This window comes from Schistocerca serialis, chromosome 2, assembly GCF_023864345.2.
Source record: "Schistocerca serialis cubense isolate TAMUIC-IGC-003099 chromosome 2, iqSchSeri2.2, whole genome shotgun sequence".
NCBI classification, from domain to species: domain Eukaryota; kingdom Metazoa; phylum Arthropoda; class Insecta; order Orthoptera; family Acrididae; genus Schistocerca; species Schistocerca serialis.
The window spans coordinates 824,498,678-824,516,098 of NC_064639.1; the positions used below are offsets into that span (position 1 = coordinate 824,498,678).

At 46.2% G+C, this 17,421-nt stretch overlaps 1 protein-coding gene across 1 annotated transcript in view; it reads right to left on the minus strand.

The window, feature by feature from the left end:
- The window catches only part of LOC126458073 (rho-related GTP-binding protein RhoE-like), a 283,060-nt gene extending 281,474 nt beyond the window's left edge, over window positions 1-1,586 (minus strand). Inside the window, exon 1 of the mRNA XM_050094887.1 lies at window positions 1,368-1,586. Within this exon, the coding sequence (XP_049950844.1) occupies window positions 1,368-1,487 (120 nt within the window). The 5' untranslated portion in view covers window positions 1,488-1,586. The remainder of the gene's footprint in view (window positions 1-1,367) is intronic.
- Window positions 1,587-17,421: the final 15,835 nt, after the last annotated feature.

The following is a 17,421-nucleotide window of genomic DNA, read 5'->3' on the forward strand; positions in this document are numbered from 1 at the left end:
GTACAGTGCTGTAGTGAACATAGCATATTTTATTTCCATGGAAAATATCGGTGGCTCTTGTCGCATTTTTCGCAGATAAAAAAAAAACCCTGCGCACGTTTCCAATACAACAATTTTCTTAGTTTCATCAATTCTGTGCGATTGCGTGGGTAGGGGAGGGACTTTGTTCAGTGGGTATATGTGTGTACCCACAAATGGTACATTTGAGCGAATATCACCTTAGTCTCTGAACGTATTCATCGTACGGCGTTACTTAGTTCCTCTCAAACCGCATGTTTTCCACTCCTTACGCAGTATTTATACTTTCGCTGCAACGTTACATCTCTGTGTCTCATGATGCGTTTCGTTAAATTGTAGGAAGCAACAACACTCAATGTGAACTGCTCTCCAGAAAATTGTAAGCGAAATAATATGGTAAGCGTTTCGCATTTTTGGGTAAGTTCTGCTTCAGCGCACGAAACTGATCCTAATCAATGTCTAATAACTGGGCGAACACAGTAGAAAGGCCAACAATTACCTGCCGCAGCGTAGAAAAGGAAAAAAGGTACAAGAAGCGCGTAAATTCCAACAGGAATGCCACACAGTCTATGAACTTCAGAGAAATCAAAAGTTTGTAAAATTTTCAGTGTACTTACTTCTCAGAAAAAAAGAGTGCTTAAAGCCGATTTATGCGCAGCTATGTTTCGATAACTTTGATCGCAGGCTGGGCAAAACTGTTGGTACATAATCCAGTGAGCATCTTCACACAACAAATAGGCACCACCTCCTCTGGATATAGAGACAGTCTTCGTCAAGAAGTTTCAATGTCAACTCTATAGAAAGTGACGCTTCTGTCTCTTCTAAGGTGAAAAGTTAGTTAACCAAGATGCGTCTGTGTAACGGAATCAGGTGACTATAGGTGTCAGCAGGTGCTAGAATCTGGGACTGTCGTTGAAGAGTGTTATGTCTGTGAACACACCACACGCTCAAACATCAGCTTCACTGCTCTTCACAGGATGAGCAGGAAAAAATGTTTCTACAAATCACTTTTAAAATGGTTATTACCTCGCAAGTAGACAAGCGTCTGTGTGCTGTTGGGAAAGGAAAAAAAAACTGCATCACTATGCACTAAATGCATTTATGTTGATAAACCAAAACTATATCGATGCTTTCCTTTGACTTTGACAAAGCGTTAACGGCAGGACGCGATAAAAATCTGACAGCTTTTACGGCTCTCGTGCAATAGTTTCCACAGTTGCCAACAATAACAGATGGACGCAGCTGGAATGCGCCCCATGTGTGCTAAAGAGGGCCTTGCGCCCAAAAACACACAGAACGGTGCTTTCACACCGTCGCGTCTTCGGAATTCCGTGCCGGCATGGACTCACCTCGACAAACTTGTCCGAGACGAATCTCTCGACGAGCGCCGTCTTGCCACACTTGGAGTCACCCACGAGCACGATCTTGCAGTCGATATCCTCGAGCGCGGCCCCGCCGCCGTTATCCATTGTCTGGTAGAGCGCACCACACGATCGCGACCGCACAGTACAGACACAGCGCACCGACAACACGGCGACACACGCACGCTCCCCGGTGACCTGCTGCCGCTGCGGCAGCCTTGCTACTGACCGTCCATTCAGCCCGCCGCGAGCTGCGCCGGGCGGCAGAGGTGGGAGGGTCGCGGCGGGCCGAGTGCGCATGCGCGGCCGGGCTCTCGATTCACAGACTGCCGCCGCGTCGCGGAAAGCAATAGCGAGCCGCCGGCGCGTTTGTCTCTCGTCTCTCCTTCAGCCGCGGCCACCCGCCGCCACCCCCGTTCGCCACCCAGACGGCTCGGCTCTTCGGCGGGTCCAGACAGGCGATGCGACGAAACCGGCCGTAGGCGCCAAACGTATGTCCGTGCGTGGGCACAATAACTATCCGGACCTGTTGCTCATCGGAAGGTATATTTATAACATACACTGACGGAAATGGAAAGTACACTCCTGGAAATGGAAAAAAGAACACATTGACACCGGTGTGTCAGACCCACCATACTTGCTCCGGACACTGCGAGAGGGCTGTACAAGCAATGATCACACGCACGGCACAGCGGACACACCAGGAACCGCGGTGTTGGCCGTCGAATGGCGCTAGCTGCGCAGCATTTGTGCACCGCCGCCGTCAGTGTCAGCCAGTTTGCCGTGGCATACGGAGCTCCATCGCAGTCTTTAACACCGGTAGCATGCCGCGACATCGTGGACGTGAACCGTATGTGCAGTTGACGGACTTTGAGCGAGGGCGTATAGTGGGCATGCGGGAGGCCGGGTGGACGTACCGCCGAATTGCTCAACACGTGGGGCGTGAGGTCTCCACAGTACATCGATGTTGTCGCCAGTGGTCGGCGGAAGGTGCACGTGCCCGTCGACCTGGGACCGGACCGCAGCGACGCACGGATGCACGCCAAGACCGTAGGATCCTACGCAGTGCCGTAGGGGACCGCACCGCCACTTCCCAGCAAATTAGGGACACTGTTGCTCCTGGGGTATCGGCGAGGACCATTCGCAACCATCTCCATGAAGCTGGGCTACGGTCCCGTTACACCGTTAGGCCGTCTTCCGCTCACGCCCCAACATCGTGCAGCCCGCCTCCCGTGGTGTCGCGACAGGCGTGAATGGAGGGAAGAATGGAGACGTGTCGTCTTCAGCGATGAGAGTCGCTTCTGGCTTGGTGCCAATGATGGTCGTATGCGTGTTTGGCGCCGTGCAGGTGAGCGCCACAATCAGGACTGCATACGACCGAGGCACACAGGGCCAACACCCGGCATCATGGTGTGGGGAGCGATCTCCTACACTGGCCGTACACCACTGGTGATCGTCGAGGGGACACTGAATAGTCCACGGTACATCCAAACCGTCATCGAACCCATCGTTCTACCATTCCTAGACCGGCAAGGGAACTTGATGTTCCAACAGGACAATGCACGTCCGCATGTATCCCGTGCCACCCCACGTGCTCTAGAAGGTGTAAGTCAACTACCCTGGCCAGCAAGATCTCCGGATCTGTCCCCCATTGAGCATGTTTAGGACTGGATGAAGCGTCGTCTCACGCGGTCTGCACGTCCAGCACGAACGCTGGTCCAACTGAGGCGCCAGGTGGAAATGGCATGGCAAGCCGTTCCACAGGACTACATCCAGCATCTCTACGATCGTCTCCATGGGAGAATAGCAGCCTGCATTGCTGCGAAAGGTGGATATACACTGTACTAGTGCCGACATTGTGCATGCTCTGTTGCCTGTGTCTATGTGCCTGTGGTTCTGTCAGTGTGATCATGTGATGTATCTGACCCCAGGAATGTGTCAATAAAGTTTCCCCTTCCTGGGACAATGAATTCACGGTGTTCTAATTTCAATTTCCAGGAGTGTATTATACCACTGTTGTTTATCATCAACACGATTGTGATGTATACATAAGTGCAATAATTGTAGCTTCAGCTGTATATATTAGGACCGGTTTCGGTGATACAATATGTCGTCTTCACAGCAAACAAATTAATCGCCAGTTCTGCACAGAATCCCAATTCAATTTCACAGAGATAATGGAGTCAGACAAGTCTTCGATGGTGCCATCTCTTTGCAGCAACCCACTAAGGCCTCATTGCTTTAATGCCATGATGCACAGTGGCTGTTATCCGTGCCAAAGGTTGGACATACTGGCTATTACGTAGGTGGTCATATAATGTTCTGGCTGATCAGTGTACAATGATTCAAGTTAGCGACAAGAGATTAGGAGATGAACAATACTTCAGAGAGGGCAAGTGCAGCAGTAGTTGGAGGGAACTGAGGTGTTTGTTTGCATTAAGTTTCACAGCTGTTACGAATTTGTTGAAGATTAAAACCATGGGTCTGCTAGGGTTGTAATATAGTTGCTAAAAATTAAAATTTATTGAAACACATTTCCATGTTCTTAAATGTACAAGGTCTGTTAGAAAAGTATCTGGTCTTTGGCCGGGGGAAGGAACTGACATACCTGGAGTTTTATACACCTTATCACCCTCAAAGTACTTCCCTTGGGACTCCACACACTTCTGCCAGAGGTGCCGTCATTGTCAGAAGCATGTCGAAAAAGCCTCTTCCAGAGTGGAGTTTAGCTCGGATCTCGCTGCTGCCTTAATTGTTCGCTGTTGTCTAAAACTGTGTTCCTTTTGATGGTCTCTTGAGTCTGGGGAACCGCCAGAAGTCACAGTGGCCATATCAGGAGAGTGAGAAGCATGTTGAAGCACAAGAATCTGTATTTGGGCAAAAAAAAGTCCGAATCAAGTGCGAGGAATGTGCTGGAGCATTGTTGTGATGGAGGCGCCAATTTACTGTTGACTGCAAGTCCAGTCTCCTGTGCTGCACAGCATCCCTTAGGCGATGGAGGACATCCCTGTAGTACTCTTTGGTGACTGATCCAGTTTTGCGTACTTATGGTGTACCACACCGCGGGAGTCAAAGCTGTCAGCATCACTTTCACGTTACTGCGCACCTGGGAGGTCTTCTTTGGTCTTAGTGATAAGAAATGCTTCCACTGTGATGACTGGGATTTTGTTTCTGGGTCATACCTGTACGCCATTATGTTGTTCACGAAGTCGTGGCCACTGGCTTCAAATGGTTCAAATGGCTCCGAGCGCTATTGGACTTAACATCTGAGGTCATCAGTCCCCTAGAACTTAGAACTACTTAAACCTAACTAACCTAAGGACATCACACACATCCATGCCCGTGGCAGGATTCGGCCCTGCGACCGTAGCGGTCGCGCGGTTCCAGACTGAAGCGCCTAGAACCGCCGTGGCCCCTGTTTCTGGAGTCCAGCATGTCATGTGAGACTTCAACATGATGTTTATTTGCTGTCAGCAGCTTCAGCATGAATTTCGCTACCACTGTTATGGTGGCCAAATCTTTAGTCACAGTGGAATGTGCCGAAAAAGTGCTGATGCCGATCTCATCTGCAATTTCTCTGATAGCCACACGACGATCCCGCATCACCACATCGTTCACTTTGGCAATGACATGGTCATGTCAGCATGTTGATGACCGACCGGAGCAAGGCTCGCTGTCCATGATGTGCAGCTGTCTTTAAACTGAGTGTACCACTCCTTAATTTATTTTTATTTTTATTTATTTATTTATTGTTCCGTGGGACCAAATTAAGGAGAAGTCCCCATGGTCATGGAACGAGTCAATACATGAAATTATAGCACGATATTAGAAACAGATAAAATGAAATATAAAAAAACATATTCAGGTGACAAGTCGTAAGTTTAAATGAAGAAAATCAACTACGTAACACTGGAATTTGCTTAATTTTTTAGCTCTTCCAGGAGCTCCTCTACAGAATAGAAGGAGTGAGCCATGAGGAAACTCTTCAGTTTGGACTTAAAAGAGTTTGGGCTACTGCTAAGATTTTTGAGTTCTTGTGGTAGCTTATTGAAAATGGATGCAGCAGAATACTGCACTCCTTTCTGCACAAGAGTCAAGGAAGTGCATTCTACATGCAGATTTGATTTCTGCCTAGTATTAACTGAGTGAAAGCTGCTAAATCTGTGTGATGCCCATAGCATCATCACTGAAAGTCTTCGATGGCGCTGAGCCACAGTCAAACGGTATTTTTTGAAAGAATGCACCACCATTTGGCTGTCTACTTCTTTTGTACAATCTACATTTCGGCTTTCACGCCGTTGTCGAGTACAATGTTCTTAGATCATTAACGTCTTTTTTCGGGGTACTGTGCATGATGACAAATACATAGTTCAACACATTTGCTTACCATGACACAAATGGTACAAAATTAACAGCTTGTAGGAATGCAACACATTATCGTACAAGCACATCATGGGAAAGTCGGTCCAAAGCAGGTAGACACAAAACTAGATTGCACACAACAATCATACACTCAAATGGCGGGGTATTCTTAAAAATAATGCAACCAATTTGTGCTCGAAAGAGGCCCTAGCGGCAAAGATGTGGAGTAGGCCCGATATCTTCCATTCTACACGTCTTTCATGGTGCTGTATCCGAATCTCAGGTTTGTCAACAAAATTTTGTGATGCAACATCGAAAAGATGCAGATGAGGTAAAAAATCTGCATTTTTGACGGTTTTTTGGTTGTAACTCAGAAACTATGAACTTCTCGTATGTAATCTCCCTATCCTAAAGTAAAAGTAGTTTCCTACAAATTACACTGCTAAGGTTGTTCCCTCTCAGTAACCGCTGGGACTCGAGCGCTGCCGGCCGGTGTGGCCGTGCGGTTCTAGGCGCTTCAGTCTGGAACCGCGTGACCGCTACGGTCGCAGGTTCGAATCCTGCCTCGGGCATGGATGTGTGTGATGTCCTTAGGTTAGGTAGGTTTAAGTAGTTCTAAGTTCTAGGGGACTGATGACCACAGATGTTAAGTCCCATAGTGCTCAGAGCCATTAGAACCAACTCGAGCGCTAGTTGCAAACTGGCGTATTTCGGCTGTCTCCAGAAACACCCACTTTTATAACTCGAAAACTGTGACTAATTTTTAAAGGGTGTCAGTGAAATCCTCCCAGATACTTGCACGTATTTTATTTAGATTGTATATGTAAAGGTACAGGCCATATTTGCAAGAAATTGTGATGACTTATATGATCGATTAAGGTCCAGGCACATAACCTGTTCTGTCATCAGCGTTGGGCCTTGTTCATCTGAAAAATGAAAGCTATTGTAATAATAAACATTACAGCTCAACGACGAGAAAACTTACGTTGAACACGTTTGTTTCATCAAACCTGTTGTGGGATGGGAGATAAGCTGCGACCAATGGGGACGTAGATACTGTGGCACACACAGGTTTGGATCGTTGCTGGAGGAGTGCACGGATAGCCGAGATGGTTAAGGCAACTGCCCGCGATAAACGAGAATTCCGGTGTTGGGTCCTGGTCCGGCATAAATTTTCATGTTTGATCATATCCATGCCCAATACAGCTGATGTCAAAAATATTCGCAATTGCTACAAAATTTCATTGTGTTACTACAGCTGCAAATCGTCACCATAATCTGTTCCTTCAGACATGCAAGCATATCTGTAGGAGCAGGCATTGTAGTAATAACTCAAATGGGAATTCCTGGAGGGAATCATACACCCTTCCCGCCAAACATTACTGAGAAAACTCAGAGAACTGGAATTTGAAGTTGACTGCAGAACGATTCTACTGCTGCCAATGTACGAGGGGGGATGAAAAAGAGGTTCTAGGCGCTCAGTCCGGAACTGCGCGACTGCTACGGTCGCAGGTTCGAATCCTGCCTCGGGAATGTGTGTGTGTGATGTCCTTAGGTTAGTTAGGTTTAAGTAGTTCTAAGTTCTAGAGGACTGATGACCACAGATATTAAGTCCCATAGTGCTCAGAGCCATTTTTTTGGGATGAAAAAGAAACCGGATTGTTGTCATAAAAAATTTATTGATGAACCTTTTTACAAAATTACTTCAGTCACCTTCAAAATACTCTCCATTACATGCGATTAACTTGTCAAGTCTCTTTTCTCACTGATAGAAACATGTTTGGAACTCATCAAGTTTGACATTGTCCAGTGCCCTTTGCGAAGCTGTTTTTACCGCCTCCACATCGTCATAACGCTCCCCTTTTAGCGTTTTTTTCATTCGTGGAAACAGGAAAAAGTCTCACGGGGCTAGGTCCGGCGAATACGGAGCGTCGGGAACGACAGACCACCTCTGAGGTGCCAAATAATGGGTCACTCGTAAGTCCGTGTGTGCTGGAGCATTGTCGTGATGCAGAAACCAGTCACCTGATCGCCAAAGTTCCGGGCGTTTCCTCCTCACATCCTTTCGCAGACGCCTTAAAACATCCAAGTAAAAGTGCTGGTTAACAGTCTGACCATGGGGTACGAATTCCCGATGCACAATTCCACGAACATCAAAAAAGACAATGATCATCGTCTTCACATTTGACCTCACTTGTCTTGCTTTTTTTGGCCTGGGAGAGTTGGGAGTCCTTCACTGGCTTGACGCTTGCTTGGTTTCTGGGTCACACCCGTAACACCAACTCTCATCCCCTATAATGACTTTGTTCAAGAAGTTTGGATCACGTGCAGTCTCTAAGTCCTGACACAAATTCGTGCGTATGGTTTTTTGCTCCTGTGTGAGAAGGTGTGGAACAAATTTAGCAGCAACACGTCTCATGTGCCAATCCTCACTCAAAATCCGCTGGCACGAGCTCCAACTAATTCCTGTCTCTGCTGAAATTTGGTCGATCGTTTGGCGACGATCCTCGTTGATCTTTTGGCGGACCTTTTCAATATTCTCCTCATTTAGCGATGTTGAAGGGCGTCCAGAACGAGCTTGGTCTTCAACACACATCTCACCACGTTTAAAGCGCCCAAACCACTCGAAAACCTGTGTGCGGCTCATAGCGTCTTCCTGGAAAGCTTCCTGAAGCATTTGGTGTGTCTCCGTTGCAGTTTCTTTTTTAAGCAGGAAACAAAATTTCAGACACACTCTTTGTTCTTTTGAAGTTGCCATAATGACTTCGCAGAGGTAACCCGCCAATAGTCAGAGAAACACAATACCACACTTGCACGTTCAGCTCTACACTGACGCCATCTGCATAGCTGTTTCATGAAGGTCTCTACCAACACCATCTAGCGTGAGAACCCTGCACTACGTCTACGAGTGGCAGCGCCCTCGGAGTCCGGTTTCTTTTGGGTCCCCCCTCGTACACATCCAGTCATATTAATGTGACCATCTGTGACATGCCCGAATAACCACCATTTGCAGCACGGACGTCCAGGATATCCTGCAAGAGATGTGGAGCCATGCCGACTCCAATGCCGTGGCTAGCTGCGATGTTTCTCGGTTGAGGATCCATGACGCTAACAGCCAGACCGAGGTGGTCCGGCTGGTTCTCGATTGGGCTTAAATCCGGGGCGTTTGGTGCGCAGCGGAGTACGGTAACCTCATCCCGCTGGTCTTTGAAGTACGCACGTGCTCTGTGAACTGTGCGGCACGTTGCATTGTCCTGCTGGTAGATGCCGTCGTGCCGAGATAAAAACAAACTGCATGTTGGGATGGACATGGCCTTCTAGGAGGGACGCATATTTGTGTTGAACTATTCTGCCTTCTAGAATGACGAAATCGCTCAGAGAATGCCACGAAAATATTTCCAAGACCATAAAGGTCCGTCCGCCAGTTTGTACCCATCCGACGATTGTTGCATCATCTGAAATAGCCGCCTGTCGCCACTCAGTGGCCGTCAAGTTGCGGTATTGCCGATGAACAGCAGCCAGGATGGGGGCCTCAGCCAGGCACCTGCTGCGGAGGCCCACATGCAGCAACGTTCGCGGAACGGTCGTTGAGGAGACACTGTTCGTAGCCCCTTGGTTAATCTGGGTGGTCAGTTGTATTGTATTGTATTGTATTGTATTGTATGGTAACCGGGGACCTAGAAACAGTGGAGAGGCTGCGTCCCCGCCGCAGCCGCAGTGGTCCACAACCCCACGACGACTACCGCGCAGCTCGTGGTCGTGCGGTAGCGTTCTCGCTTCCCGCGCCTGGGTTCCCGGGTTCGATTCCCGGCGGGGTCAGGGATTTTCTCTGCCTCGTGATGACTGGGTGTTGTGTGATGTCCTGAGGTTAGTTAGGTTTAAGTAGTTCTAAGTTCTAGGGGACTGATGACCATAGATGTTAAGTCCCATAGTGCTCAGAGTCACGACTACCGCAGTCCGCTTCACCCCTCCGCCGCCCCACACCGAACCTAGGGTTATTGTGCGGTTCGGCCCCCGGTGGACCCCCCAGGGAACGTCTCACACCAGACAAGTGTATCCCCTATGTTTGCGTGGAAGAGTAATGGTGGTGTACGCGTACGTGGGGAACTTGTTTGCGCAGCAATCGCCCACATAGTGTAACTGAGGCGGAATAAGGGAAACCAGCCCGCATTCGCCGAGGCAGATAGAAAACCGCCTAAAAACCATCCACAGACTGGCCGGTTCACCGGACCTCGACACAAATCCGCCGGGCGGATTCGTGCCGGGGACCAGGCGCTCCTTCCCTCCCGGAAAGCCGCGCGTTAGACAGCACGGCAAACCGGGCGGGCGGGTGGTCAGTTATTCAACAGCTGCACGTCCATTCGCCCGTGCATATATCCACAGCCATCGTTCACCCCTGTTGTCTATGGCCTGTCGTACACCACAATTGCCGAAGCTCCGGTTTTGGATGGCGTCCTTTTTCCGTGAGCTGTATAACCACGGTGGCACGCGAAGTTAGAAAACTTCACCTATTTGGAAATGCTTGTACCCTTGTCCCGAAAGCCAATGATCATGCCCATTCGGAGGTAATATAAATCGCTCCGTTTCCGTATTACGACAACGACAGCACAAGTTTCCGCGTCCCCCGACATGCTTCAGCTGCCGTCTCTGAGTGGTTATTTCGTTCTGACGTAGAACACAGCCGATAGTTACATTAATGTGACTGGGCCGTGTATAACAGCCGCTGTCCCAAAACCCATCAGGTGATGTTTGTACAGAAACATCAGTATGTGGCGTGATGACCATTGGGACGAATTTGTATTCGTTGTAGCATGGAAGCAAACAATTTGTATATGTCATCTTGAGGATTTTCTTGTCCTACCTAAAATATGTAGTCTCTCAGTTCACGAATATTGCTGGTTGGAGGTCAGTATGAAAGTATACTTCTGCCTATCGCATCCCAGACGTGCTCTGCCAGAGACAAATCAGGTGACCGGGCAAGCCAGCCAACTAACTATCTCTCTGTGTCTCGACGCGTTTGTGGTGTGAACTGCAGTGTGGGGTCTTTCATTGTTCTGCTGTTAAAATGGTATTTCCAAAAACGCAAAAACCATGTCAAAAATGTATACGTATTATGAAGTGCAAAGGACCAGTTGCAGCGCATACAGCGTTGTAACTGCTCGTTAGCACTCCACAATACGTACCCACTTTTGACATCGTTTTCGTATTTTAGGGAATATATTTTGACTGTCTGTTATGATGATCTGAAACTGGGCCCTGGTCCGAAACTAGTCATCGAGTGAATAAAAAAAAGTTAAATTTGCAACTTGACTGAGTTTTCGTTGTTCTGATATAAGCAGGGCGTCTACGGACACATTCGAATTTCCAGCGGAAAAAGTCTAAAATACTGCTTGGAAGGCGGGGTATCAGTTGCATCATGCTATCTACCTCAGCACCTTTCCGAAAATATTGGCAGACGAACATATTCGCGCTCTTTTTAACATGCTACTAATCTCTCACTCCTACGACCTCTCCCACCTGTAACTCGCTCACGCCCACTACTCCATCGCTGTAAGTTGTTCACACCCATACACTTCTCCTTGCCCACTCTGACTTAATCATTCAGCCCAGCCATTGTCCTTATCTCTTTACTTCTGTATGTCACTGTCTCCTGTCACACAGCCACAGCCTCAGTTCCCTTCCTTCTGTCCTGCTACTACTGTCTCACTCTCACTTTCTACATTTTACTCTCTCATACGGTTGCTATCTCATTCATTCATTCCGACTGCTGCTGTCTCTTCTCACTGTCACTATCTCTCTCTTCCTCGTTGTTATTGTCATAGACAGTCTCTCATTGTCACTGGCTCTCACCCACTTCCTCTTTATTCGTCTGCCACTGGTACTGTCTCCTTCACTCTTTTCCTATCACTGTAAACTATGTCCCACTGCCATTGTGTCCCTCTCTTTCCCTCACGTCCCATTTGCAAGTAGGCTGTTTAGGTTTTTATGTTGGTAACGCCACGTAGCGCTCTGTATGAAAATCACTGACTGTGCTGTGTGCAGTCTGTGGTTGGTTGGCATTGTTGGAATATTCACTATTGTAGTGCTGGGCATTTGGATTTGAACAGCGTGTAGCGTTGAGCAGTTGGAGGTGAGCCGCCAGCAGTAGTGAATGTGGAAAGAGAGAGATGCCAGAGTTCTGAGAGGTTGCTATAAGCGGACGATCTGGACGTGTGTCCGCCAGAAAAAGGAAATTTGTAAAGATGGATATCATGAATTGATAGATATATATATGATGACTTTTGAACGCTATTAAGGTAAATACATTGTTTGTTCTCTATCAAAATCTTTCATTTGCTAACTATGCCTATCAGTAGTTAGTGCCTTCAGTAGTTAGAATCTTTTAGCTGGCAGTATTGGCGCTCGCTGTATTGCAGTAGTTCGAGTAACGAAGATTTTTGTGAGGTAAGTGTTTCATAAAAGGTATAGGTTACTGTTAGTCAGGGCCACTCTTTTTTTAGGGATTATTGGAAGTCAGATTGCGTTACGATAAAAATATGATGTGTCAATTTAGTGATGATCAGTTTTGCTCAGGTGTTGGAAAACAAATAACGTAAGAGGTTTTCCAGCACTGTCATTTGCAAATTTTTCTAAGGGGACGTTACACATTGTCTTCTTCCCTCTTTGTATACCACAACTGTTTACTATCTTCCAGTATTTATTACTTTATCGTGTCTTTCTCAGTGCCATAGTCACCTTCTCTCTCAGCATAAAAAAGCGCCAATATGTTCGCATACCAAAAGTTTTGGGAATATTTTTAAAGGAACTGAGGAAGGCAGAATGAGACAGCTGATACCCTACTTTTCAATCAGAGTCTTTCAACACTTAGCCTTCTTTGTGCTCTGATAAAAGCATTTTTCAGATGCGTTCCACCTTTTCCCTTTTCACTCGTATGAAAAGAACTTTATGGGACAGTAAAATTTTGATAGTTCACTTATGAGAAATTGATACAACGCACATCAGACCGGATTTTATGCGCACAAAAATTCTGAATGTGCTTCAGTACTACAACACTATAGGGTCCAAGAACCCTTGTGATGATAATAGAAACACTTTATTGCATATTTCCCGGTGTTATGTCACTTTATAAGCTATGTTTTTGCCTCACATCAGATTTTACGCGTATATTTCCATGTACTAGTAGGCTAACTTTGAACCTCCGCATCTCAGACATGGATAAAAGTATCAAGAAGAGTTTCAAGGCTGTTAGAGATTGGGATCTTAGGAATATATCGTACAAATATCATCCATTTGCTGTGCATACTGTCTTGGAATCCACAGCTCGGTTTTGATGCCCAAAAACCATGTTTCTCGGGTTTTCTCAGGAACCGCCAATGAATTAATTGATGCCTTCATAAGTCCGTTAAGGTGCCCCTTACACCAAACCTAATTCAAAAAGAACCAACCGATTTGCTCCATTTGCTTAAATCGGAGGAAGTGTGTAACATTCATACTTTGACCCTGTATTGTAGGATTGTTGCACCAAGACGATCCCTCTGTTGGATATCCAAATGGTTCCTAGGCCCAGGGCTCTCCAAAACACTTGTCCCTACCTTCCTGTCACCAACGGAACCCAGGATATGACCCCAGAAAAGTTCTGGATTTATGCGCTGGTGCGCTGCATTTTGGAACATGTTAGTTAGCGCATGCTGTCGCATCCTGTACCGATAAAAAATTGTCTGTGCAGTCTATCAGTGCCTTCGTCCCGTGTCCCTCATGTTAATGACTTCTCAAAAGCCCAAAACATGGCTATAAGCTGTGAGTAATTCTCTGATTATTCAGTGTTGCGAGGACCACCTGAAAAGTTCCATTTACGTCAAACACACCCAGTACCCATCACGTCTTTGCAGCATACTTCAATTACTCTAGGAACAGCTCTTTTCTGTACTGAAAGTAATTCCAAATAAAGATGAAATTTAGTTCAGCAAATCCCACAAGCGAGGATATAGGGAAGTGTGTTTGGTAGTGTTCTGTTGAGGTGTTCGTGGTGTGACGGTTTTCATTTCCATCAGTCTAGATTTCATTCTTTGTCCATCGGTTCCAGAGTGTATTTATTTTCTAAAATGTTCTTTTTTTCCTCGATATTTCCTGTCTCAGGCAATCATTTCCAGTAATACTTTACGGCAGCAGAAGGTATGACAATAAGCAAAGATAACTGGCGATTTATCTGGTAATAAATATGCAACCACTAGCTTTGTTTACTTTCTTGATACGATTTATTCAACCATGAACATGTTTTCAAGCCACTGCAGGCTCATCATCAGATGGAGTTGTTCAAGAACATTATGTTGTGGACCAAGTGTAGCTACATGCAGTGCTAATGCTGCTGGCGGAAATGACGGAAATTTAGTGATAGATGACGAAACGTTTACGAAACCGAAAGTTTCTTACGTTTAAGGTACTGACAGAGCACTGCCATGTGGTATCCATATCAAATCTCTTCCTATAATGTACATTATTAAGCTATGTACTCAAATATACACAGTATTTAGCTGCAATTGGTTTTATACTGATTCACAGATGGACCACCTACAACAATTAGAGTTACATCCACAAAATAAAATCACCTCAGAAAATCCTAAATAAACAAACTCAATCAACACAAAACTTTTTCTTCCAGATTTTACAGGACATCCTGGAACAAAAACAACAAAAATAACAGTAATAACACAAAGTCATTTTCCTGCATAAATGTTGTTCTCCTTGTCGTGTAACAACTGCGGCATTTTGTAATTTATGAAAATTTTTAAATGAAATAGTAAATATCCGCTATATTTGTTCACCTTTGTGTAACCCATATTAAAAATATGTTGCCAATATAAAAACACTCCCGCAGCTACCAAAATTTACTGAAATATAATATCTGTACTGGTAATATTTGTACTACAATACAATATATCTCATGCCAAAGACCATTATGTAGTAAAATGTAATATCTGTCTTATACATATTCTTTGTAAAAGCATCCAGTGTTTATGTGAATCAGTGTAAAACCAAATGCAGCTGATTTGATATGGATACCACATGGCAGTGCACTGTAAGTACCTTAAACATAAGAAACTTTCGGTTTCGTAAACGTTTCGTCATCGATCACTAAATTTCCGTCATTTCTGCCAGCAGCATCAGCACTACATGTGGCTACCCTTGGTCCACAGCAAAATATTCTCGTAACAACTCCATCTGATGATGAGCCTGCAGTGTCTCAAAAACATGTTCATGGTTGAAACTTCCTTGCAGACCAAAACCGTGCGCCGGATCGAGACTCGAACTCGGGACCCCCGCCCCCCACGGGCAAGCGCTCCACCAACTTAGCCACCCAAGCACGACTCACACCCCGTCCTCACAGCCCCAAACGTACATTTTCGGAAACTTCTTCCGACAATTAAAGCCTATGTTTGATACTAGTAGGCTTCTCTTGGCTAGGAGTGTCCTTTTTGCCAGGGCTAGCATGGTTTTGATGTCCTCCTTGCTCCGTTCGACATCGGCCATTTTGCTCCGTAGGTAATAAAATTCCTTAACTTCGTGATCACCAGTTCTGATGTTACGTTTCTCACTGTTCTCATTTGTGCTACTTCATAATATGCTGCGCCTAAATTACTTATTGGCTGCTGGGTGAGTGTTTCATGCTGCAGTGGTATGTATGGAAGTACGCTCAGCACATGGCTAGAGAGTCTTCTAGTAGAAGACGGCATGGGCTTGATGACTGAATGTGTACTCAACAACTGCTGAAGGCTCAGTGACCAAACTAAGAAAATCCACCAATAACTTCTGAGTGTCCTACCAACAGCAATACCTGAGACGAAGTTTCCGCATAACCACCAAAACCCTGTCGTGGCGTGCTTTGCCAGCCCATCGCTAGGCCCAATTTATGTTGTGACTCACCTGTCCTATCAACCGTTTGATTAATTTATTGCGGCCAGACTGTTGAGGGTAAACTGACAACGATCAAATTCAGAACAAATTCAGATTACACGAAGCAAAAACGGCCAATAAAGAATACTACACACTAAAAAAACAATGGCAAGCAAAAAATTGCCCAGTTCACTTTAGATAGGTTGGCGTCACCTCTGCCAAGAAAAGAAAATGGGGTCTGTCATTCGAAAGTAAGTATTAGTGCACCCTCCTCACTCTCATTATCATTATTATTATTAATGTGTCCTCTGTGTTCGTAATTACGATGTTTTTTATCCATTAGTGCAACGGCCCTGATGCAATGGATCTAGAGTCAACAAAACTACCAGATATGTCGGATCAGTAGACACAGGTGTTCAAGGTTCTATTGTTTGCATCACTGCAGCAGTAGCATCTCAGAATCAGAGTATCTGATCTTTCGTTCGAGTATACTACGCCACCACAACAGCAGCAGCAGATGCCTGAATTATAGAATCAGGAAACGGAGACGGCATTTGCACCCCAGTATCTGCAGCAACTGTTCCCGGACACTGCGTACCTGTTACCGCCATCACTGGTACCGCTCGTCAGACCACCAGCAAGGCATATCTCACGTAAAGAAGTGATATTATTCTCTAAAACGTACAGTCTAAATGAGTTTAGAAGTAAACATTTGGTTGTAGGTTTGTCCTTAATTGTTAAAATGTGTGTCGTTTCCTAAGGGACCAAACTGCTGAGGTCATCGGTCCCTAGACTTAGCACTACTTAAACTAACTTTTGCTAAGAACAACACACACCCATGCGCTAAGGAGGACTCGAACTTCCGGCGGGGGACGCCGCGCAATCCGTGACAAGGAGCCTCAAACCGCGCCGCCACTCAGCGCGGCCGCTTTGTCCTTAGATCGTGGATTCCACGTAATGCTCAAGATTGAAAATCCTCAATGTAGTGGCATGAATGAAATTATTTCACTCTGCCAATGGCGTTTATTATGTTGAAAAGTTTCAGATACACTACTGGCCATTAAAATTGCTGCACCACGAAGATGACGTGCTACAGACGCGACATTTAACCGACAGGAAGAAGATGCTGTGATATGGAAATGATTAGCTTTTCAAAGCATTAACACAAGGTTGGCGCAGGTGGCGACACCTACAACGTGCTGAGGTGAGGAAAGTTTCCAACAGATTTCTCATACACAAACAGCAGTTGACTGGCGTTGCCTGGTGAAACGTTGTTGTGATGCCTCGTGTAAGGAGGAGGAATGCGTACCATCACGTTTCAGACTTTGATAAAGGTCGGATTGTAGCCTATCGCGATTGCGGTTTATCGTATCAGGACATTGCTGCTCGCGTTGGTTGAGATCCAATGACTGTTAGCAGAATATGGAATCAGTGAGTTCAACGGCCTCGTATCACTAGCAGTCGAGATGACAGGCATCTTATCCGGATGGCTGTAACGGATCGTGCAGCCACGTCTCGATACCTGAGTCAACAGATGGAGACGTTTGCAAGACAACAACCATCTGCACGAACAGTTCGACGACGTTTGCAGCAGCATGGACTATCAGCTCGGAGGCCATGGCTGCGGTTACCCTTGATGCTGCATCACAGACAGGAGCGCCTGCGATGGTGTACTCAACGACGAACCTGGGTGCACGAATGGCAAAACGTCATTTTTTCGGACAAATCCAGGTTCTGTTTACACCATCATGACGGTCGCATCCGTGTTTGGCGACATCGCGGTGAACGC